Source organism: Botrytis cinerea, chromosome 15 (genome assembly GCF_000143535.2).
Source record: "Botrytis cinerea B05.10 chromosome 15, complete sequence".
Classification (NCBI taxonomy): domain Eukaryota; kingdom Fungi; phylum Ascomycota; class Leotiomycetes; order Helotiales; family Sclerotiniaceae; genus Botrytis; species Botrytis cinerea.
Genome location: NC_037324.1, coordinates 1,964,162 through 1,988,055, shown reverse-complemented (window position 1 = coordinate 1,988,055; position 23,894 = coordinate 1,964,162). Strand labels below are relative to the sequence as shown.

Below are 23,894 nucleotides of genomic sequence, written 5' to 3'. Positions count from 1 at the left end.
ATCAAATAAAACAAAACAGCTAATATAAATCACTATTATAAAGAACTCAAATTGGAAATAAATTTAAAACTCGATAGGAAAAAGGAAAACAATGATTTGAATAAACTAATTAAGAGTTTTATTAATACTAACAATCGCTTGTATAGATACAAACAAATATAGCGATTTTATAGATCTTAAACAAATCAATAACAAGGGTAATACTATAAGAATGAGAATAGACTAACTATTATTTCTAGGAATTTTTTAATAGTCAGCATTAATGCTAATCTATTTCGATAGGGGAATGGTAATTCAACGAAAATCATTTCAATTGGTCATTATCCTTTCTAATTTCAATTTAAAGCTTTTTAAAAATTTGAAAAATAAATCAATGAAGAAGTAATTGATTTATATTTATTTGAAATTAAAACTTTTATATCGAATTGAAATGATCTTAATTTTGATAAGATTGAGAAAAAGCTACAATAACAATAAAAATAAAAATAAAAATAAAAATAAAAATAAAAATAAAAATAAAAATAAAAATAAAAATAAAATAAAAATAAAAATAAAAATAAAAATAAAAATAAAAATAAAAATAAAAATAAAAATAAAAATAAAAATAAAAATAAAAATAAAAATAAAAATAAAAATAAAAATAAAAATAAAAATAAAAATAAAAATAAAAATAAAATAAAAATAAAAATAAAAATAAAAATAAAAATAAAAATAAAAATAAAAATAAAATAAAAATAAAAATAAAAATAAAAATAAAAATAAAAATAAAAATAAAAATAAAAATAAAATAAAAATAAAAATAAAAATAAAAATAAAAATAAAAATAAAAATAAAAATAAAAATAAAAATAAAAATAAAAATAAAAATAAAAATAAAAATAAAAATAAAAATAAAAATAAAAATAAAAATAAAAATAAAAATAAAAATAAAAATAAAAATAAAAATAAAAATAAAAATAAAAATAAAAATAAAAATAAAAATAAAAATAAAAATAATATTTTTGAAATCTTTAAAAAATTTAATATTACGGATTCGTAGAAGCAAACGAAGTGGAAATGTACTCATGTATTATGTAATCATATATCTATATAGTAGGTCATTTTCATATTTGTAGATTTACAAAATCCCTTCTAATTGATTATAAGTGATATATCGATATTAGAATAGGATTGTTTCGATTAATAAGGAATTTTGAAACTTCAATTTAATATATAATCTTTTGAAGATATATAAGTTAATTAATAAAGATATATTCTATTGAAATTTGTTATATACTTTTCAAATATATTATTCTTATTATTTTTTAAATTCTAATTATAAAGTTATATATCAATATAGATATCTTATTATAAATCTAATCAATTATCAAATCGAAATCTCAATATCCTTAATTAGTAAGTTGTTAGATTATGCAAGCGAGAATTAGAAAGAGAATAAGAAAAGAGAATTATATTATTATTATTATTATTATTATTATTATTATTATTATTATTATTATTATTATTATTAAATCTCGAGCGTAGCGAGGATCAGGGATTTAAGGGCTGGCTTCTATAAAGATAAAAGAAATAAAATTTAAACTTTATATATTTCAAAAATAAGAAAAAAATAAAAAAAGCTATTATGAATCCACAGTCTGAAAAATTCTTTTTCCCCGACGACTAGTGAAAGATGTTGAGTTGATTCGAAAAATCATCTTCGTACGAATTTATTAAGATTACTATATACATTATATGTTTCTCACATGTTTCAACAAGTAATTAGAACCTATGTTTTAATATTTTTTGATGGAGATTATTAACTTCAATTCATTATCATTATGTCTCGGACCCTATAGTGATAGAATCCGTGATTAATAAAGTGGCCGCTTTATTAGTCCTAGAAAATATTCAATATTTTTATAATATATTGAAAAAAGTATTTTTAAAATATTGATTAGAGGGCTTTTTCTTTTATGAATGATTAGAAATTTTTATTTTAGAGAGATTTAATGAAATTCTTGAATTCTAATTTAAAATGATTAATATTTTATTTATATTGAATTTGATTAATAATTGAAATAAATATAAATTAAAGTTAATTAGATAATATATATAAACAATATATTCTATATAATATAATATAATAATAAAACTTTTAATTAAAGAATAAATTGAAAATGAAATGAATAATCCTTTTTAAATTTTCAGTTAATACTTTCCCTTCTTTTTTTAATTCTTATATTCACTCCTTTCTATCTTTTAGCTCTTATACTTGTTCCCTTTTTCTTATCTAATTCTTATACTCACTTTTTTTCTATTAATCTTTTTAATATTTATCGAATATTGAAATCTCTAAAACCCTCCAAAGCCTATATTTTCTTTTTTCTATCAAAAATCAATACTAAATGAATCTCAATCTATATCGATTTCATTCATTATTAATAAATTGATTATATCGTTATTAATGAATTGAATATATTATAAAGATAATATATATATAAAAATTTGTATAGGGATTTATATTGAATTTCTTTTCATCGAAAGTATGAACTTTGCCACCACAGGGGGATCAGTTGTCAAAAATAAAACCTGAAAAAAGCCGAGTAAGTTTTTCAAGGCACTTGGCACTTGCGGATCGGCCCAATGATAACGTAGAGCCTCTTGGAAGCATCTTAAACATATAAAATATACTTGGTATCACGTAAAATATATACGAACTTTATCCTGATGAGATGTCGAATTTCTGGGCCGACTTGGAGCCCTAAATGGAAAAATCAACATCAAATCCTCTAAAATTGAGATGTGATTTGATACTCACTTTACTTCATGTAACAGAGCATATAAATTCAATACAGAAATAATAAAATGATCTATTCATTGAGATCTATTCTTGTGTTCTTTTTCCGATTCAAAGAGCGAGATAGATATTCTTTGTTTCAGCGCAATGCATCTTGCTGTTTCTGGAACCAGTTTGTACGACGGGATGGCTTGACGAACTTTACAACTTCCAATCATTTAGCTAGTCTCAATGCACCTCTTTTGTAGCTCCTACTAATTTCTCAGCATGCCCATTCATTTTTCCCCTCGTTGTCATGCCTAGGCATGGCGCCTAGATGCAATGCCTGGGTGCCAAGATGCCAAGGTGCTAAGATAGATCAAAAATGACCATGCCAAGGGTATGACGATTGGTGAGCTCTAATTGAGCGTATATAAAACCTACAAAGTAAATTCCTGCTCTTCAATTTTTTAATTCTACATCACTGATGCGAATTAAAGCTTTCGATATACTCATACGCGTCTCTAAGATCTCTCATTCGATATCGCAAGCAGCTGCTGAGAAACAATCAACTTTTCAATACAACTTTCACTTGGTTTCACCAAAATCTTTGTTAAAATAATGACTGCCGCCAAAGACAGAAGAAAAGAGGAAACTTCGCACGTATCTGGTCAAGCAAACGAGCAGTTATCTGACCTCCCGCACAGTTTGACAATTGAACAGCTATTGGATGAAATCGGCGCAAATCTTGAGAGTGGTCTTACAGCTTCTGAAGCCAAAGCTCGTCTCGAGAAGTACGGGGAAAATGAGCTCGATGATGGCCCTGGAGTTTCTCCAGTCAAAATTCTCATCCGACAAGTTGCAAATGCAATGACTCTAGTTAAGCGTGTCACATCCTGTATACTAGCAAAATATTTTCTGATCCAATTCTGTAGGTGCTGATCCTGGCCATGGCGGTCAGTTTTGGGATTGGTTCCTATATCGAGGGCGGGGTTATTACTGCCGTTATAGCATTAAATATTACCGTAGGCTTCTTCCAAGAGTTTAGTGTTGAGAAAACAATGGACTCGTTGCGCTCTATGAGTTCTCCAACTGCTAGCGTTGTTCGTGATGGGAACAGTATCGTTGTTCCTACACGGGAACTTGTATTTGGAGATCTCGTTGAGATAAAAGTCGGTGATACTATCCCAGCAGATATCCGGTGTGTTCCTTCTCATAATTCTTCCAAAGCTTTCGCTGAAATTGTGAAGTCTAGTTGAGACTATGAATCTCGATACCGATGAAGCCTTGCTTACCGGCGAATCACTTCCGGTGCAAAAAGAAGCTAACTCGACCTTTGAAACTGACACTGGACCGGGGGATCGTCTTAACATTGTGTACAGCTCTTTTACTGTAACAAAAGGACGTGGTCGCGGCGTTGTGTACGCTACTGGAATGGCTACTGAGATAGGTTCCATTGCTACTGCTCTTCGTAGCGAGGACTCCAAAAAACGCCATGTCAAGCGAAAACAGGACGGAAGCGCAAAGCCTCATCGATATGTAGAGGCAGGAGCACTCACTGCAGGCGACTTCGTCGGTAGGTTCCTTGGTGTAAATATCGGAACACCATTGCAACGGAAGCTTTCTAAGCTTGCTTTGTTGTTGTTTGGAATCGCTATTGTGTGTAGTATCATTGTCCTTGGTGCGAATAAATTCTCGAAGAACAGGGAAGTTATTATTTACGCCGTTGCCACTGGTCTCTCCATGATTCCTGCGTCACTCATTGTGGTTTTGACGATAACTATGGCTGCCGGTACAAGGAGAATGGTTGATCGTCATGTCGTAGTTCGAAAGCTTGACTCTCTTGAAGCTTTAGGGGGCATTACAGGTGAGCTAAGAATCATTGATATATTTCTGGCCTCTGCTAATGCGCTGAAGATATCTGCTCTGATAAGACTGGGACTCTGACTCAAGGTAAAATGGCTGTCAAGAAAGCTTGGATTCCAAGCAAGGGCACATACTCTGTCGGAACCACTGAAAATGCTATTGACCCAACGATTGGAGACGTATTCTATTGCAAAGCAGCGCCTAGAGAGGAAATAAAAGAGGAAGTATCAAGCGAGAAAGACGCACTGGTATCCAGTCCTGATAAACTTCTAAAGGATAACAATGACCTCGAACAATTCCTCAATATCGCTTCTCTTGCAAATTTAGCACAATTGCACATACATGAAGGTGAATGGAAAGCACGCGGAGACCCAACGGATATCGCAATTCAGGTCTTCGCATCTCGATTTAACTGGAATCGCTCCCGCTGGACTGGTGATAATGATCCCATTTGGGCCCAGAAAGCAGAGTATCCATTCGATTCTAGTATCAAGAAGATGTCAGTCATTTTCGAGAGCGCCGAGCACACCATGGTTTTTACCAAAGGCGCTGTCGAGAGAGTCCTAGAGTCGTGCTCAATTATCCGCTACGCTAACGGCAATGTCAAATTAACTGAACAGATTCGCGGCCAGATTCTCGATAATGTGGAAGCACTGGCTAGCCAAGGCCTTCGTGTTTTGGCATTTGCGAGTAATGAGTTGATTAATAAGGTCGATGATTTAAAAGTCCCTAAGAGAGCTGTGATCGAATCTGATCTTGTCTTTCGTGGGCTTGTAGGTCTTTACGATCCTCCCAGACCTGAAACTGCAGGTGCAGTCACTGCTTGTCATACGTCAGGTATTGCTGTGCACATGTTGACTGGTGATCATCCGAGTACAGCGAAAGCTATTGCACTTCAGGTTGGGATTTTGCCAACTAATATAGAAGCCATTGCCCAAGATAAAAAACGGAGCATGGTCATGACGGCTGGGCAGTTTGATAAGTTGTCAAATGATGAGGTCGATGCTCTTCCTCTTTTGCCGCTGGTTATCGCACGATGCTCGCCAGCTACTAAAGTCCGAATGATTGAATCACTACATCGACGTGGCCGGTTCGTTGCGATGACTGGTGACGGAGTTAACGACTCGCCTTCCTTAAAGTATGCTGATGTCGGTATTGCAATGGGTCTGGCCGGCTCTGACGTTGCAAAGGACGCTTCGGACATTATACTTACGAATGATAATTTCGCATCAATAATTAACGCTGTCGAAGAAGGCCGCCGCATGTTTGATAATATTCAAAAATTTATTCTCCATCTTCTTGCTGAGAATGTTGCCCAGGCGTTAACCCTGCTTATCGGGCTCGTGTTCAAGGACAAGTCCAATCTATCCGTGTTTCCTCTTGCTCCGGTTGAGATCTTGTGGGTTATTATGATTACATCCGGTGAGCGTGTCTCAATTCACCCTCATAACTTATAATAGAACTAACAAAGAACTAGGAATGCCTGATATGGGACTCGGATTTGAAGCACCTGCCCCAGACATCATGTCACGCCCACCTCACCCTCTCAAAATCGGTGTTTTCACCCGTGAAGTGCTCCTTGACATGGTTGTCTACGGTCTTTGGATGGCGGCTCTCTGCATCTCTGCCTTTTCACTTGTCATGTTCGCTTTTGGCGACGGCAATCTCGGTAGCGATTGCAACAACTCTTATTCTACTGAATGTGATACTGTTTTTCGAGCTAGGGCCACCACCTTTGTTTGTCTTACCTGGTTTGCGCTCTTCCTTGCATGGGAGATGGTGAATATGCGTCGCTCGTTTTTCAGAATGCAGCCGCAAAGCAAGAAATATTTAACTCAATGGGCAATCGATGTATGGCGTAACCAATTCCTATTCTGGGCTATTTTTGCTGGCTTCGTTACGATATTCCCAACTCTCTATATCCCAACGATTAATCATGTAGTATTCAAACATACTGGAATATCCTGGGAGTGGGGCATAGTATTTGTGGAAGCTACATTATTTTTTTTTGGTGTGGAGTCTTGGAAATGGGCCAAGAGGATCTACTTCCGTAGACAAATGTTGAAGAAAGGTGGGCAGGTTGATGACTTGGAGAAAAAAGCTTTTGCAGCTTATTTCAATTCCGAATGACAATCAAAACCTCTTAGTTTGGCCACAGCAAATTTAGCAATAGCAGGGGAGAAATAGGTTTGATACTTTGGGAGTGGGGTTGCGAATTGATTGTCGATTCAAGATATATAGTCATTTCATATCTGTAAATGCTATTTCTCCATGTCAATATACAATTCAAGTTATTAGACGAGTGAATATATGAGAAACTTTTGTACAAAAATAAATACTGATATATATTCATTAGGGTTAAATTAAACGATTTGAATATCAATATAATTTGAGGGTCATAGTCGATTTAAGTTGTAATCTTATCAACAACGAAAATCACATGTGGATAACTATTTAACCTTACTTGATGTTTATATTTCTATTTGATGGTACGCTGTACAAAACTTATCTTTACTCGTGAAAAATTTATAGATAATCTGCTTCATAGGAAATAACACAGTCAATACTACAGTATGCTCTAAATTCTGATACCAAAACCAAAAGAATTCAGTATACTAGATAGTTCGTCTACAGAACTATTTTCCCAATCATTAGAATATCTGTACAGGTAAAGTTCAGCTCGTCTGGATTCCGTCGTCATCTGATTGTCACAACTATTCAGCTCTATTATGATATGTAACGAAAGGGCTAGGCCCCGTAAGCAAGTCCACAATTAATCTCTTGCATGTGCCAAGATCTTTTATACGGAGGTACAGATCCCAATTTTTGTCTCACCGCCTTGAATTTACCATCAATCAAATCATTTTGCCCATGCAAATTAATCCTTGACTTCAAAAGCGGTGAGACAAAAACTAGGGCACGTACAGTGGATGTGAGTTCCATCGAGCCGTAGTAGGCTTTGCGAAGTAACATAGACGTTTAGTTCGTACAGGTGGTCTATAAATGTCATACTTTAGGACCTAATCACACGAACATTTGTACAATGGGGTACGTTATCGATAGACCATTGGCTATACTAGAACCACCCTTTGTGATTGAGAACTCACACACACTTCTAAATTTATTTTGAGGCGTATTTTCCCGACTCCAAAACAACTTTGATCTCTCAAAGACCAAAAACAATCAATACTAATCATTTGTAACCAGGTTACTAAATACTACCCGATGACAGTGGAACAATAGCATTCTACCAAACTACATTGATTTGAACTTAGCCCCAGAGGGGAACTTAGTCTGATTGGTCGAGGGCTGGCTCTGAGAAAACCACGTCACATCACGTCGGAGACAAACTTTCCACTCCAGGTCCTATCCGACAAAATTGCAAGCTGAATACCCACTTATTATCACTCCTGCTTGAGGGGCTGACGAGCTTTGGACCCTGAATCATCACACAGTGCTCAAACTCGCACTATTGGTAGTGTACTTATTACCCTTGCTCTTCGACGTTACATGCTTAACTGACAGTTACAACGTTATCTTGGCCAAATTAATAGTCATTGTTGCTCACTTGCGCCCCGCGGGGCTTTCTGAGCCGGGCTTATACATTTTATCTTATCTAGATGGCAAATTATCTATAAATACGGGCCAAGCGATACTATAACCTACTACTCAATATCTACATCCTTTCCTCGAAGATTTTTTGGTGGTACACAGTCAGCCTGTGCTTCAGAGAGACACAAATATGAAAGCTATCATCTACACAGGCGACAGAAAGGTCACGGTCGAAGACCGCCCAAAACCAGTCATTTTGGAACCCACTGACGCTATCGTAAAGGTCCTACATACCACAATATGCGGAACAGATCTTCACATTCTTCAAGGCCACGTCCCTTCATGCACTCCGGGCCGTATTATCGGTCACGAAGGAGTTGGCGTCATTGAATCTCTCGGTGTAGCTGTCAGGAATTTCACCGTTGGCCAGAAAGTTCTTATTTCCTGTATTACGTCTTGCGGGACCTGCCATTACTGTCGTAGGAAGATGCCGTCTCAATGTGAATCCGGTGGTTGGATTCTTGGAAATTGTATTGATGGCACACAGGCCGAGTACGTCCGCATTCCTCATGCCCCATTCTCGCTGCATGCGCTGCCGGAGAGCATCGACCCGAAAGTCGCTGTTACTCTGTCAGATACGGTCCCGACTTCTTATGAGTGTGGTGTTCTGAATGGTGATATTCAACCCGGGTCAACCATCGCGATCATAGGGACTGGTCCGATTGGATTGATGATCCTCCAGATGGCTAGGAATCTGTTCGGTCCGTCAATGACGGTGATGGTGGGAAGGGGTAATCCCAGGCTCGAGATGGCCAAGTCTATGGGTGCGGATCATACGTTCAGTGTTCTCGAAGGACAGGATGCTGTTATTACTTCAGCTCTAGCAGTAACCAAGGGTAGAGGGTTCGACGTGGTAATTGAAGCCGTGGGTACCGTTGAATCTTTCGGGATTGCGCAAGCTCTGATAGGCGCTGGGGGAACCATCGCTAGCCTGGGTGTCTTCGGCGAATCATGCGAGCTTCACCTGGAAAAGCTATGGAATCGCAATATCTGTAATATTATATATCTCGGCCACACTGATCATCACTGACTTTCCTGCTAGGTTTAAGGACTCGACTTATTGATGCTATTAGCACACCTGATTTGCTCAAGATGGTGGAGTCAGGTAGCATTGATCCTCATTTTTTGGTCTCGCACAGTGCGTGTCATTTTCTTCCACCTGGATTCCGCTAATTATTGTCTAGATTTCGCATTCAACAATATCCACGACGCCTACGAGGCGTTTGAGTTATCTTCGAAACATGGCTCCTTGAAGGTGATAATCACCATGCCTGAGCTTTTTACGAATGGTTCTTCATAGTTGCTTTTTACTGCTCATCGTCTTACTACAGAAGATGACCAGAATTACTCGTATATCCATAAACTTTCTGTTTAGAAAATAACATCGCTCTCCCGAATGCTTCCTAAACATATGATTATGTTTGGGAAGCATTCGGATTGACTTATTCCATTTGTTTGACCTGATTATTAGTCAAGTACGCTTTGAAATGGTGGAAATGTTCATCAAATAACTTATGAATTATTTTATGAAAAAAAGAAGGTTGAATTCCGATTTGATGCAAAGAAAATTAAACTGATTTTTTGTGTTCTTTCATTTCAGAATCTCAAACAGAATTTAAATTAAATTGTAAGGAAGTAATAACCACTGAGAGTATAAATCACTAGGTATAGTTTCGGTGGAGTTAGTTGTATTGTGAAGATTTATATGAGAGAGCTCTAAATAAGCATTTTTATGCTTGATCAGCTGCCGATTGACGACTTTCAACAAAAAATATAGAAGCAATAATCAAACAAAGACTTTTCATTGAATTACTATTGATACTGATTAAAAAGGTCCTTAAAATAATAGTTATGGTTAACAATATGACTTTCTGGATATTCAATTGCAAAATCTGACATTTGCGATTCATTTAAGCCCGGGGCTCCTTCATTATGACCCCTGTGATGGCAGAATCCGCGATTGACGAAGTGGCCGCTTTGTCAGCCCCAGAAAATATTCAATATTTTTATAATGTATTGAAAAAAGCGTTTTTAAAGTATTGATTAAAAGGCTTTTTCTTTTGTAAATAATTAGAAATTTTTATTTCAAAAGGATTTAATAAAATTCTTGAATTTCAATTTGAATTCTAGTTTCAAATGATTAATACTTTATTTATATTAAATTCGATTAATAATTGAAATAAATATAAATATATAGATTAAAATTAAATAGATAATATATATAAATAATATATTCTATATAATATAATAAAATAATAAAGTTTCTAATTAAAGAATAAATTGAAAATGAAATAAATAATCATTCTCTTTAAACTTTCAATTAATACTTCCTCTTTTCCTTCTAACTCTTATACTCGCTTCTCTTTTTTTCCTAATTCTTATATTCACTTTTCTCTTTTCATTTAACTTTTACATTTATTTCCCTTCTATTTGTCTTCCTAATATTCATCGAATTCTGAAATCTCTAAAACCTTTCAAAACTCTTATTTTCTTTTTTTCTATTAAAAATCAATACTAAACAAATCTCATTCTATATTGATTCCATTCATTATTAATAGATTAACTATATCATTAATAACGAATTGAATATATTATAAATATAATATATATATATATATATATATAAATTTGTATAGGGATTTATGTTGAATTTCTTTTCGTTGAAAATATTAACTTTGCTACCACAGGGGACCACGATCAGATCTCGCGAAGACTTGCTCATGTTCGCGCATAGGAAAGAGTGGTGCGGGTTGCGTGTGGAAATTGTGATTTGAATTGGTGCTTGAGCCAGGTATTGAGTCCGAAATCTTTTCGATTGACCTAATTGAAAGGGTGTCTTGAGTAGTGGATGTTCTCCGTGTGCCAATTCTGGGAGCTGAAGTAGAAAGTATAATATTTGAAAACTGTAGTGGGTAGTCTATGGGCAAATCCCAGATAGCCTCAACAACTTCAAACCTTGGGTCTGAGATCTTTTGCTTTATCAAGGTCTGTTCAGGAATAGAAAACTAACGGTAATCAGATCGCGAATCATCCACTGAAGATATCGGGTTGGTAGAGTTGGGTCTGGGAAAATAGCCGTAAATGAGGCCTTCTCCAAATTCACTTAGTCCTGCTTTAGTTATATCTCGTCGATTTTGTCTATAAAAATGCTCTGTAATCTTGTGTCATTGGCCGATTCGTTGTACTGCCGACAGTAGATGATTTATATTTCTGAGACCTTGATCGAAAATTTGATCAGACTGCTGATCTTTGACACCACCTGCGACGTAGAGACAGAATCCTGTCCAGGAGTTCAGCTATCATTTAATGAGCATTATCTAGTGGTACAGAAGAGATATGGATCTAACCAGAGCTACATCCACGTTATCTATTTGTTGCATAATATTAGTAATCTCCTGTTCAGCTGTGAGAGTGCGAACTTGGCTGTGTCTAATAACATCGGGGTTAATCCCATGCTTCATTGAAGCAGCAATAGCTCCCTGATGTAAATTTATTGAAGAAGCGTGAATACTCATATAAACAAAAGCCGTATTCATATCATTTATCCCGTGCGGAAGTCGTAAACTATCTGGTAGATACAGAAATGTGTTCAACAAAGCGTTGTCGAGCCGTCGATGGCGCTTCCAGAATTCGCCGTTCTCGACGTACTCAACGCACTCGTTTGGGCTATTGATGTTGAGATGCACTCGATTGTGCCCATACAACTTGGTAGCCAACAAAAGTGCAGAAAATGGTGATATTTGTCCGAGTCCTCCGGAGCTGAAAGCCTCAGTAAAAGGGTTCGTCTCTTCTACTAGCCCAAACCTAAACGATAATTCTGAAACAGGAAGATTCGTTAATATCTAAATAGAAAACTAGTCAATTATTGCGATAACAGCACAATTCATACTTCATTCTCATTGATAGTAGTGGGCCAACCCGTCAGAACACTAGCCCATCAATCCCCATAAAAGGCCGTCCAGAAAGTCCCTTGACGTTCTTCAAGATCTATCCAATCTTGCGCTGGATGCAACACTTGTTTAGCGTCTTCGCGTTCCGCGTCGAGAGCATAAAGACCTAGCATTTGCACTAAACGAACAGCTCTTCCGGAACTCATCCATGATTGGGAAAAACGTGCGTTCTTCGCCTCAAACATTGCAATCAAGCACCAAGTTTGGGCATGGTATATAGTCACAAAGACCTCTCCCTAGAAGTGAGTCAATACTACATCAGCATGCTTCACGATTGGTAACTAACCTTTATGTCTGATGCATCTAGGTATCTTCGTGCACGTCCGTAAAGAAGGTCTTCGAGGCTTTTATACTCATCTGACAATGAAGCGGCACTAGCCCATATCGCATACCTCAAACAAATCGGTGGCCGCGCAAGCGGTGCTCGAGTTAATGATGTATAATACCGATATTCATGAATCATAGTTATGACAGGGTAGAATTGGACGAAAAAAATATGATGTCTGTAAAGCTGATAGCTACGTGCAAGTCTAAAAGACAGTTGAGCCCCTACAGTTCATCCATGAGCTCTTGTGCTGGCAAAGCTTCCTGCAAACCTAGCTCAATCAATTCTTGCCCAGCAAAGTTCTCGGGCAGTGTCGGAGCTTTTTGTTGTGAAAGCACTGGTACGCCTGGGTCGAATTTGAAAGACGAGTCTAGGTCAAGATCACCACAGTAGTAGGTACTGACGGCGTTTTTTCTTGCACATCTAGAGTGGCACTGGCCACAAAACTTGCTGTAGTTTATCAATGAATTGCCTCTCGATGTGAGCATCTAACATACCCGGACTTGCATCTTTCTCCCTCGTGTATTGGATCTTTTACCCTAGAGGTCTTTTGCGCTTTGGGTACTCGCATCTGTGTTGAAGCCTAGAGCAAGTATCATATTTTGGCTTTGCGCGACTACACTTCAATTTACGTTGTCGACAAGATCGACACGAGATTTCAGCTTTATCCTGGCTACCACTTGCTGCTGAAAGGGCTATCATGTCTTTCTCTAGAGTAAAGCCTGGCTTTCTAGGTCTACTTTTTAAGACTGTTGCTATCGAGAGGCCAAGTAAGAGACGGAGGAAAAATTTATCCAGGTTTCGAGGATAAAGATCAACAAGTGAGTAGATCTGTAGTCAACAAAACACTGACCAAAGACTATGGTATGCTAGAAACGAGTTGCGTAAAAGAATTCGGATAATTGTTCTCGCGAAATTCAAGTGATCGCATCGAAGACCACCAAATGAAATGATAAAACGACTTAACAAAGCAACTCTATCCCTATAATAACAGAATCCGCAATTAACAAAGTGGTCGCTTTATCAGTCTTAAAAAATATTCAATATTTTTATAATATATTGAAAAAAGTGTTTTTAAAATACTGATTAAAGATAATGTAATATAATAGTAAAACTTTTGATTGAAAAATAAATTGAAAATGAAATAAATAATCTTTTTTAAACTTTTGATTAATACTTTCTCTTTTCCTTTTAATTTTTATACTCATTCCCTTCCTTTTTCTAATTCTTATATTCACTCCTTTCTTTCTTCTAATTCTTATACTTACTCTCCTTTCATCTACTTTTTCTACAATTCTAATATTTATCGATTCTGAAATTTCTAAAGCTTTTCAAAACCTTCATTTTCTTTTTTTTTTATTAAAAGTCAATATTAAACAAATCTCATTCTATATCGATTTCAATTATTATTAATAAATTGATTATATTATTATTAGCGAATTAAATATATTATAAATATAATATATATATAAAAATTTGTATAGAAATTTATATTGAATTTCTTTTCATCGAAAGTATTAACTTTGCTACTCTAGGGTATATGCTATCAATGTGTGGTAGACAGTGAGTATGTAATCTTAGAACTCTCAAAGCGCTAAATGTAAATAAATCAAAGTGAAGATATCAAAGTAATACTTAGCTGTTAAATGTTTTATAAATCTGTAAATCAAGGTCGGCTTTCGAATCTTTCAGTCTACTAGTGGGTGTATAGACTCATGGGACAACGTAACAGGAAAGCACAATTTCGTATTCAAATTTATTAATTTCAAAATTCAATGAAAATCTGAGTTCTAATTTGATATCATTCAAATTGATGTATTATATTTTTCAAATAGGAAAAAATGATATCTTTTAGATTTATTTCGAGAAAATTAAATCTGAATTTATAAGTCCAATAGTATACTTTCTCATTAAAAAATTTAATGAGAAATTACATAATTAATTATAAAAGTTTGAATTTTCATTTTTTTAATTTTTCTTGTATTATATAAAATTCATATGTTTCAGAAATCTTCTAATTTAATTTGAAAGGAACTAGCCGTCGGGGAAAAAGAATTTTTCAGACTGTGGATTCATAGTAGCTTTTTTTTTCTTTTTTTCTTATTTTTGGGATATATAAAATTTTAATTTTAATTCTTTAATCTTTATAAGGGCCAGCCCCCAAACCCCCGATCCTCGCTACACTCGAGATTTAATTATAAATAATAATAATAATAATGATAATAATAATAATAATAATAATAATAATAATAATAATAATAATAATAATAATAATAATAATAATAATAATAATAATAATAATAATAATAATAATAATAATAATAATAATAATAATAATAATAATAATAATAATAATAATAATAATAAGTTTTTAAGATCGACCAAATAGAAGTGTATAGATACCATACATCGTTTAAGATACTATTTGAAATACTTTGTATAAATACTAATCAAATCCTTGAACCTTTTAAATGATATATAAGCATCATTCACAACCTTTTCTGCTACTTTCCGAACCATTTCTAGCATCTTTGAAAAGTTCCGAAAAAAGATACTAGTAACAGATTTAACTAAGCCTCAGCAATTGTAGCCATGCAAAATGAGAGTGTCACGACACTTGAGTAGGCTGGCAATTTCAATTTGACAGACTGAACCAACGGCAGCAGTTGTCAGTAGTGACAGAAAGAAATGACAGGCAGCATGATTGGGAATTGAATCTTTCTATCTTTTGACTAGTGCTATGAAGTGGCAACAAATAAATAAATAAACTATTTAATATACAATAATATGAGAAACTTGCTAGTAAAGATGTGGTAACTATGGATTGATAGATCTGTCTGGTCAAGGTGTAATGCAACCCTGTGACAGGTTGAATTGAATTCTGCGGATTGGGTGGAAAGCCAAGATCGATAATGATCTCGAACGATCTTCTCTGCCGGACGATATACGAGGCCCAGCTCTTGGACGCTTTTCTGGTGATTGACCTTGTACCCAATGCCAATGTTCGCGCATACCCACTTCCATGAGATTCCCATGAAAGGACCGACAGCATACAGCATAGGCTTGGGAAGTAAGTTAGGCTGTTTTTGTATCGGCCTAACCAGATTTGCCATGTCTAAGATACTCAAGTTGTGTTCACCAGCAATTATATATCTCCCTTTTGCATTGAAGGTCTCACCCGCCTTAACGTGTGTCTCTGCAACATCTCGTAAATCCGCGATGGGTAATGAAGCTCGGGCGCACCCATCTTATTCTCACCACGGTACATATTCTCGATCATGAATAAGGATCCAGACGCTGACTCTGGTGATAGAGACGGTCCAGGGTTTATAACGACCATGTTCCAACGGCTTTGTGCTTCCTGCAGCTTCCAGGTCTCGCGCTCGGCAATCATCTTCGAGTAACTGTATGGATCATCGGTGGCAGTGATTGTAACATTCCAGTGAGCTTCAGTAAGGGTCGAGTCTTCCATCTTTACTAAATCTACACTATCGCCATAGATTGCTGCAACTGCGAAGATTCGAATGTCAGCTAAAACAAGTTTCAAGATAGGAGAAAGTTCTTACTGGATGATGTAAGAACGACACGTTTGACAGTTTGGGTCTCGTTGGCGGAGTGAAGGACGTTCTTGGTACCTTGCGGAGCAGGTTCGACGCAGTCTTTCATCCCATCCTTGATTTGCTGTGGGACTAGAAATGGCGAAGCTATATGGTATACTAGATCACAGCCAGCCATAGCGTTCTTGAAAGAGCCAGCCGTCAGAAGATCGGCTTCGAACAAACATAGTTGTTCGGGATACTTGTTTTGCAAATCTGACAGACCCTTCAGCTTTTTGGGGCTCTTAAGGCTGCGGACAGTGGCATTAACAGTATGACCACACTCAAGAAGTATCTTGGCAACATGGAGGCCAATGAAGCCTGTCCCACCAGTAACGAGTGACTTTGACATAGTATCTTGTTAAATCTGGTGTTGTAAAGAAAATATTTTGAAATTAAAAAATTATAGAATTGAAATGACTACAGAAGATAAGTTATTATATCATTACAATAACAAAAATCCTATTAAATTACTACGAAAAGGTTTTGATACATAGTAATATCAGCAATTAAGCTTAAATATGACACCACCAACACTTGGCTTTGGCATATAGGAACCTTGCTAGCGTGATTCGCCGGTATCCGAACCCTGCGTCCGAACCTTGATGTTGATCAACGTTAGTGTCCCCGATCCATGTTGCGGGGAAACCCCCTGTCAACTGCGAAAGCAAGTCACCTTCCAGTTGGAAATAAACTTCATACTTGAAATCATTTGGATTTAGGGGATTGATCATACATAGTACATAGCTTTGCGCAGTACTTGGATATCCCTGTGATAGCAAAGTTAATACTTTCGACAAAAAGAAATTCAATATAAATCCCTATATATATTATAATAACAATACATTCATTTTATTATTAATGAAATAATCAATTTATTAGTAATAAATGAAATCGGTATAGTTTGAGATTCGTTTAGTATTGATTTTTGATAGAAAAAATAAAGATTCTAAAAGACTTTAGAAATTTTATAGTTCAACAAATATTAGAGTTGTAGAAAAGATGAATAAAAAGAAAGCAAATATAAGAATTAAGAGGGAAAAAAAGCGAATATAAATACTATAAAATAGATAAAAAGTATTAGTCGAAAGTTTAAAAGAGAAGTAGAATGAGAAGTAAATTACTTATATCACTTTCAATTTATTCTTTAATTAGAAGCTTTACTACTATATTATATTATATAGAATGTATTATAAAGATACAAATACGATATAGCTCTAATCTATATATTTATATTGAATTCAATTACTAATCGAATTCAATAGAAATAAAGTATTGATTATCTTAAGCTAGAATTCAAGAATTTCATTAAATCCTTTTGAAATAAAATTTTCTAATTGTTTATAAAGAAATTATATATCTAATTAATATATTAAAAACGCCTTTTTCAATATATTATAAAATTATTGAATATTTTTTTGGGCTGATAAAGCGGCCACTTCGTCAACCGCGGATTCTGATACTACAGGGTATTAGGAACATGCTTTTTTTTATTTCGGAGAGAAGAGGCGGAGAAATTTAGGCGCTCGAGGTTGATTGTATATGAATTTCAATGCTCTAGTACAAGTATACAATTCGCTGTTTACTTTGACGTCGTTGTGTTGCTTATTTAATTGCCCCGGTACCAGCTTTGTACATTTGACTAGCACGTCTAAAGAGAAAAACTTCTATGTGAAAATTAAAAATCAAAGTATGTCTTGAACAAAACGATATCGAATGAACAAACAGACCGTATATTTTTAAGCGAGCAATGCAAAATAAGGAGAGCGATCGAGAAATTAAGTGGAGTTCTGCGTACCCTTTATTCATCAAGGTCGGAATTGTAGAATGAAATTATCAAAACTCAAATGAGAACACAGTGAACAAGACTGGAAATTCTCAGAAATTTGAAAAGTAAAGTCCGAGGCTCTAAGGTTTAGGATGCGTTCGGATTGACTTATTTTGACTTATTTCAATCATTAGACCTCATTTATTTAGTAAATATTACTTACTAAATTCAAATAATAGATTTATTAAATATTTGAGATTGTGAAGTAAATTATTTATTAAATAAAATCCAAATAAATATATTTATTAAATACTTAAAGTTATTAAATAATTCCTAATAATTTATTTAATAAATATTTTTAAAACAAGAAATATTTTTAAGATTCTTATATGTTTCAAGTATGACTCTCTACAGGGTACGATGGGAAGCATAGGGTAGAATAAGAGAGTATTCGTAGGGCTTTATTCATTAGGTATTTTTAAAACTATCTATAAGAGAAAGAGCTCTGATATAAGCCAGAGCTCTTTACTAGTACTAACTAGGACTAGCTCCCCCTACTCTAGCACTCACGTGAACCATACTTTCAACATTATATATTGATTGTAAAATAGTTTTTTGAAGTTTTATAAATAATATTTTTAAAAAATCTTTATTATTATCTATTCCTATTATTTTTCAATATTATTCAAATATATTTCAATATATTTCAATTACCAAAACATTATTCAAATATATTAGCCTGAATACCCTTGCTATTTTAATATTATTATAAATTTCATGAAATAAATCGAAAATCGATTCGAATACACCCTTAATAAAACAGTTAGATATACTTAGGCACATAGCTAGAACCCTATAATAGTAGAATCCGCGATTAATAAAATGACCGCTTTATTAATCTAAGAAAATATTCAATATTTTTATAATATATTGAAAAAAGCGTTTTTAAAGTATTGATTAGAAAGCTTTTTCTTTTATAAACAATTGGAAATTTTTATTCCAGAAGGATTTAATGAAATTCTTAAATTCTAGTTTAAAATGATTAATACTTTATTCATATTTAATTCAATTAGTAATTGAATTGAATATGAATATATAGATTAGAGCTAAATAGATAATATATATAAATAATACATTCTATATGATATGATATAATGATAAAGCTTTTGATTGAAGAATAAATTGAAAGTGAAGTAAATGAGTGATTTATTTTCTTTTTAAGCTTTCAGCTAATGCTTTTCATTTATATTAAAGTTTTTATATTTGTTTCCCTTCTCCTTTTAGCTTTTATACTTGCTTCTTTCCTTCTTTTAGCTTTTATATTCGCTTCCTTTTCGTTTACTTTTTTATAACTTTAATATTCATTGATTTTGAAATCTCTAAGACTTTTTAGAATCCTCATTTTCTTTTTTTTTTTTAAAAAAAAATTAATATTAAATAGATTTCAAATTATATTGATTTTATTTATTATTAATGAATTGGCTATATTATTAATAACGAAGTGAATGTATTATTATTATAAAATATATATAAAAGTTTGTATGGGGATTTATATTGAATTTCTCTTTGTCGAAAGTATTAACTTTGCCACCACAGGGGAAGTATATGTATATGCTCTCCTCACCTCAATCCTCCCAAATTACTCGCACCTTCATTTCGTATTTACCTCACTACATTTACATTTTTATCAACTCTTTACAAGTTTACTCTTGATTCACTCAAAGCGTCGCCCTCGTGGATTCTCGGCTCGGTATTCTCCATGATTTTTTCTACCGTTGTGGCTCTTGATTTTCCTGCCTACCCCGGGCTCCGCCTTAATTATTCTACAGCAGGCGTCCTTGAGGTCGCTTTTAGCAGTCCCCCTGTCAATTTCTGGGGTCTGAACACTATCACTGGCTTGGGCGATATTGTCCAGAAGCTCCGTAACGATACGGATACAAAAGTTGTTCTCTTCACAAGCGATGTCCCGGGCTTCTTCGTCAATCACTTGGATCTTCTCATCACCACTTTCGGTAAGTTAGCTACAAAAGAACTCTACGCTATCTTATCTTGTCTAATCAATATCAGATCCAACCGTTGGTCAGCGTACTGCTCAATTGCTATTCGATATGAGCACCCTTAACCAGATCAACATCGCCGCTGTTGAAGGCAAAACGCGCGGTGCAGGCAACGAACTTTTGACCTATTTGGACATGCGTTTCGCAATCAATCAATGCGGCTACGAGGCCAACACTCGCCGAACTCATGGCGGACGCAAATAGATTTTTACAAACATTGTCCAACCCCGAGATTCCAGTATTGATCGGGAAAGCACTGGCCCTGGCTCAAAATCAGACAATTAGTTATGCCGAAAACTTTTTTGGAGAAGTCATTCCTCAGTTGTACTCTTAGATTGAGGTGACAAAGGGCATAAAACCGGCAGCATAAAAAACAAAACGGAGCTCTTCTTGGCAATCGAAGTCGTTATCTCCTTTAACATCTTTTACACTTGTATTTTTAGGGGTTTATATATTTTTGATCTGTCTAATTTGATTTCAATTCGTGGTATATTCATTTAATACATTTTATTTTAAGGTTTCAGATCAGGATTCAAAGAAAGTGATTAAAAGTGTCTTATTTTTTCTAAATTGTTTATTTAGATTTGTTTGTAATCACGAATGTTGTTAAATCCTTGTGTAGAATTTCGGGCAGCTTTCTAAAGCAAATCTTGTTTTCGAACTGAGGTGGAAAATATGAACATACCAATGAGAGCCCAAGAAGCTCCAACCTGCAGGAAATTACCTTTTGCGGAGAAGGCCGTTAGAAGCTCTGAAGAGCCAAATCCGCGATCAATTTTGGGGAAAAGTTCGCTGAAAGCTAAGGATGTGTGCTTGTAGGCTGCGAAGGTGCTGAGGCCTGCACAAACATACAGGAGATTCCTGGAATTTTCAGATGACAACATTGTGTCGTGCAATTTTGCTGGTTTTGAAGCGACCTTAAGATATAATCTTGATGCAAGAGGACAATGGCAAAGGTGCAAAATTTAGTTTGCAAAGCTGAAGGTGAGTTGAAAATGTGTAATTTGGTAGGCACAAAAGTGGTTTTTGAGAGCAGAGTTGCTAGCGTTTATAGATACTTTGGTGTTCACTAATCAAGGAGTGAGTTGATAATTGTTCACTAATCAAGGAGTTAATAATTGTTCACTAATCGAGGAGTTGATAAGCTTGGCGTGGCCAGCAACACACAAATTTAAGTCCACTTGACTAGTTTCCGATTAAGGTAACAAAGCATGATTAGCAATCAATTTTCGGAAGTATAACATTTCCGACTGTTCGATATTAACAAAAAAGCCTTTCCAAGAAATAAACACAAGGCGTCAACGTTCACTCTTAGAAATGAGAAATGGGTAGTCCGAATCATGTGATCCGTGCATGATAGTAAGTAAATGAAATTTCAATGCCCGCAATATTATTAGTTTCTTGTCTGTGCATGTTTCTAGATACGCCTTCAAGAACCAGGGTCAAGCGAAGTGCAGATCAGACTTATTAAGAAGCAAGGTTCGGAGGTGGCCCAACGTTCCATCCGGAAAGTATGTTAAGCGGAACTTAACAAAATCTCCACGAAAGAAAATCACCCGCAGGCTCACATCTGAGATTGCTTGATAATAACTTCGGTGAAAAATCTAAGAATGGGGGGAAAACACTCCTTCGGGAATTCTGCGTTGTGGTAGCCACTTTTCCGGACATTTCAATAATTTCATATGTATTTAAGCAAGCAGGCAGCCGCTCTCAAATGATCATCTACAGCATTCACATCCTTAAACAACACATCTTCGCCTACCTTCAAAGCCTAAATTGTCCCCCTTCCATCAAACTTAATAGTCGCCATGTCTTCCAGTCTAGTCTTCATCACTGGAGCAACTGGCTTTATCGGAGCTTCAACTGCTTTAGCAGCCCTCAAGGCCGGCTACCGTCTCCGCATCTCTGTTCGCAATGAGTCACAAATCGAAAAACTCAAGAATGTCTTCTCCGAATATGCAAATAGTTTAGAGTTTGTCGTCGTTCCAGACATCACAGTGCCTGGCGCATTCTCAAAGGTTTTGGACAATGTCGAGTACATCTTGCATGTGGCTTCTCCGCTAGCTGGATCTGTGGAAAAGGAGAAGGTATATCGACCAGCAGTAGAAGGAACTTTGAACATAATGAGAGACGCAGCTAAGGTCACAAGCATCAAAAAAGTCGTCATTACATCCTCAATAGCTGCATTGTTGCCGCTTGAAGGATCTATGGATGAGCTTACATTTAATGGTTAGTTCGTCGACGCTTCATAGAGAATTCCACAGCTGACTTGATGTTTACCTACAGAGGAGACATTCGTGAACTTGTCGGTAGATCCAAATCGAGAATATGACGAGGGCAACGACGCCGCGACTGCTTTCAAGATATATCACGCCTCAAAACTTCTGGCTAATCAAGCATGCTGGGAGTTCTTTCGAAACGAAAGTCCCGGCTTCGTACTCATCACTATTCACCCCTCCATGGTATATGGGCATAATTTGGTCCAAAAGTCGGCTGGAGAGATTGAGGGGAGCACTAACGGTCTCTTATTCGGCAGCATCATGAATGGTGCACAGTCGGACTTTCCTCTTCTGTCTGTGTATGTTGGAGATGTGGCAGATGCGCATGTAAAAGCTCTGAGCCCGACTCTCCAGTCTAGTACGAGTTATTTAGTCTCCGGAGATCCAATGACTTGGAAAGATGTCGTTGAAGTTGTACAGAAGAATTATCCCACCGTGCCATACAAGCTCGTACCGAACGCAAATCCGAAGGTGGGAAAAGCCGATACTGCGAGGGCAGAGAAAGAACTTGGTCTTCAATGGGCCAAGCCAGAGAAGGTCATCAAAGAAGTCATGGACCAGCAATTAGCTTTTTTTTAAGACTGCTGCTTTTTGAGCAATATGGCCAAAGATTCAATTACCAACTGCCGGAAAATCCAACTTGTTGCTTGCTAGTCTCTATATCAGAATTGATGTTTCCTTTACACTAAAATTATCAGTATTGCCAATTTGTGAAGCCAACTGAGTCGGTGATGTTTGGAGTAGGCGAGTTGATGTCTCTGACACTAAATAGCAGTGAAGATTTGATTGTAGTGTCTTCAAAGTAGTTGGTATTGATAAATGTAGCAGTATGGTCTATCATTCGTGTATACTTGGACATTAGTCATTTCTTTAGTCATTATAGACGCATTCTTTAGAGTCATCAATTTTATAACCAACCTAAGCTTGAGCAGTAGATCGATATTCAGTGCGGATTTCTAGAAAAGACAATTACACATTAAGTGAGTTGTGTTACGTGCTATGTCATCGCTGATATTTAAAAGCAATGAATGGAAAAACTTTTGCCATCTGCATATCATTAATTATATATCATGCAAAATACCGTACAAATACTTGATTCAGTATACGAACAAATGAGAATTACCTGCTTTATTATGTAATTCTTTATAGGGAATATTTACCGATATCGTACTATATCGAGGGACTACGTCGCCCGACACAGGTATATATGAAAGATAATATTATTAAGAATAAGCTTCAATTCAATCTATTTCATTATTTCTATTGATTCCTATTCCTTGATCAATGTGATTAATTGAAATAGCTATTCTTCGGAATATAATCTTATAGAAATTATATTATATCTATTATATATTATTATAAAAGAGAATTGGCATATATGTTGAAAGTATGGTTCACGTGAATGCTAGAGTAGGGGGAGCTAGCCCTAGTTAGTATTAATAAAGAGCTTTAACTTATATCAAAGATCTTTCTCTTATAAATAGTTTTAAAATATTTAATGTAATTACCCTACAAATATTCTCTTATTCTACCCTATACTTTTTATTATATTTTATAAAAAGTTATATTTGAAATAAGTTATAAATCCGAATTTGCATTTGAATTAAAATTAAAAAAGGGAATATACAAAATATAAAGAGAAAATAAAAACTGATATTTAAAAAAGCAGAGATTATTAAAATCA

At 35.2% G+C, this 23,894-nt stretch overlaps 5 protein-coding genes across 7 annotated transcripts; 4 read left to right on the top strand and 1 right to left on the bottom strand.

The window, feature by feature from the left end:
• Nucleotides 1-3,262: 3,262 nt before the first annotated feature.
• Nucleotides 3,263-6,951, top strand: BCIN_15g05670 (hypothetical protein). 2 transcript variants are annotated; one of them, XM_024697746.1, is made up of 5 exons: nt 3,263-3,636; nt 3,693-3,958; nt 4,008-4,624; nt 4,675-6,045; nt 6,101-6,951. In XM_024697746.1, the coding sequence occupies exons 1-5, from the start codon at nt 3,379-3,381 to the stop codon at nt 6,751-6,753; spliced, it is 3,165 nt and encodes a 1,054-aa protein (XP_024553563.1). In that variant the 5' UTR covers nt 3,263-3,378; the 3' UTR covers nt 6,754-6,951. The 2 variants fall into 2 exon arrangements, with proteins under 2 accessions (XP_024553563.1, XP_024553562.1); XM_024697747.1 differs by having other exon boundaries at nt 3,263-3,958.
• A 664-nt stretch (nt 6,952-7,615) lies between these two features.
• Nucleotides 7,616-10,024, top strand: BCIN_15g05660 (hypothetical protein). Of its 2 annotated transcripts, XM_024697745.1 has the most exons (4): nt 7,616-7,671; nt 7,831-9,227; nt 9,278-9,373; nt 9,420-10,024. In XM_024697745.1, the coding sequence occupies exons 2-4, from the start codon at nt 8,366-8,368 to the stop codon at nt 9,533-9,535; spliced, it is 1,074 nt and encodes a 357-aa protein (XP_024553561.1). In that variant the 5' UTR covers nt 7,616-7,671; nt 7,831-8,365; the 3' UTR covers nt 9,536-10,024. The 2 variants fall into 2 exon arrangements, with proteins under 2 accessions (XP_024553561.1, XP_001549708.1); XM_001549658.2 differs by having other exon boundaries at nt 7,616-9,227.
• Nucleotides 10,025-15,251: 5,227 nt separating this feature from the next.
• On the bottom strand, nt 15,252-16,550 carry BCIN_15g05650 (hypothetical protein). Its single transcript, XM_001549661.2, has 2 exons — nt 16,077-16,550; nt 15,252-16,020 (listed from the first exon to the last, which is right to left on the bottom strand). The coding sequence occupies exons 1-2, from the start codon at nt 16,456-16,458 to the stop codon at nt 15,656-15,658; spliced, it is 747 nt and encodes a 248-aa protein (XP_001549711.1). The 5' UTR covers nt 16,459-16,550; the 3' UTR covers nt 15,252-15,655.
• A 3,035-nt stretch (nt 16,551-19,585) lies between these two features.
• On the top strand, nt 19,586-20,245 carry BCIN_15g05640 (hypothetical protein). The gene is made up of 2 exons (XM_001549662.2): nt 19,586-19,886; nt 19,942-20,245. Exons 1-2 carry the CDS (start codon nt 19,634-19,636, stop codon nt 20,133-20,135), a joined length of 447 nt encoding a protein of 148 aa, XP_001549712.1. The 5' UTR covers nt 19,586-19,633; the 3' UTR covers nt 20,136-20,245.
• Nucleotides 20,246-21,474: 1,229 nt separating this feature from the next.
• Nucleotides 21,475-23,141, top strand: BCIN_15g05630 (hypothetical protein). Its single transcript, XM_001549664.2, has 2 exons — nt 21,475-22,160; nt 22,218-23,141. The coding sequence occupies exons 1-2, from the start codon at nt 21,740-21,742 to the stop codon at nt 22,787-22,789; spliced, it is 993 nt and encodes a 330-aa protein (XP_001549714.1). The 5' UTR covers nt 21,475-21,739; the 3' UTR covers nt 22,790-23,141.
• The last annotated feature ends 753 nt before the right edge of the window (nt 23,142-23,894 follow it).

Coding starts and splice junctions, on each gene's coding strand:
- BCIN_15g05630 (XM_001549664.2), top strand. CDS start 21,740: ATGTCTTCCAGTCTAGTCTTCATCACTGGAGCAACTGGCTTTATCGGA. Junction 22,161..22,217: donor GGATGAGCTTACATTTAATG/GTTAGTTCGTCG, acceptor GTTTACCTACAG/AGGAGACATTCGTGAACTTG.
- BCIN_15g05640 (XM_001549662.2), top strand. CDS start 19,634: ATGATTTTTTCTACCGTTGTGGCTCTTGATTTTCCTGCCTACCCCGGG. Junction 19,887..19,941: donor TCTTCTCATCACCACTTTCG/GTAAGTTAGCTA, acceptor AATCAATATCAG/ATCCAACCGTTGGTCAGCGT.
- BCIN_15g05670 (XM_024697746.1), top strand. CDS start 3,379: ATGACTGCCGCCAAAGACAGAAGAAAAGAGGAAACTTCGCACGTATCT. Junction 4,625..4,674: donor AGCTTTAGGGGGCATTACAG/GTGAGCTAAGAA, acceptor AATGCGCTGAAG/ATATCTGCTCTGATAAGACT. Junction 6,046..6,100: donor GGTTATTATGATTACATCCG/GTGAGCGTGTCT, acceptor ACAAAGAACTAG/GAATGCCTGATATGGGACTC.
- BCIN_15g05650 (XM_001549661.2), bottom strand. CDS start 16,458: ATGTCAAAGTCACTCGTTACTGGTGGGACAGGCTTCATTGGCCTCCAT. Junction 16,021..16,076: donor TGTCGTTCTTACATCATCCA/GTAAGAACTTTC, acceptor GAATCTTCGCAG/TTGCAGCAATCTATGGCGAT.
- BCIN_15g05660 (XM_024697745.1), top strand. CDS start 8,366: ATGAAAGCTATCATCTACACAGGCGACAGAAAGGTCACGGTCGAAGAC. Junction 9,228..9,277: donor GCTATGGAATCGCAATATCT/GTAATATTATAT, acceptor CTTTCCTGCTAG/GTTTAAGGACTCGACTTATT. Junction 9,374..9,419: donor TCATTTTTTGGTCTCGCACA/GTGCGTGTCATT, acceptor ATTATTGTCTAG/ATTTCGCATTCAACAATATC.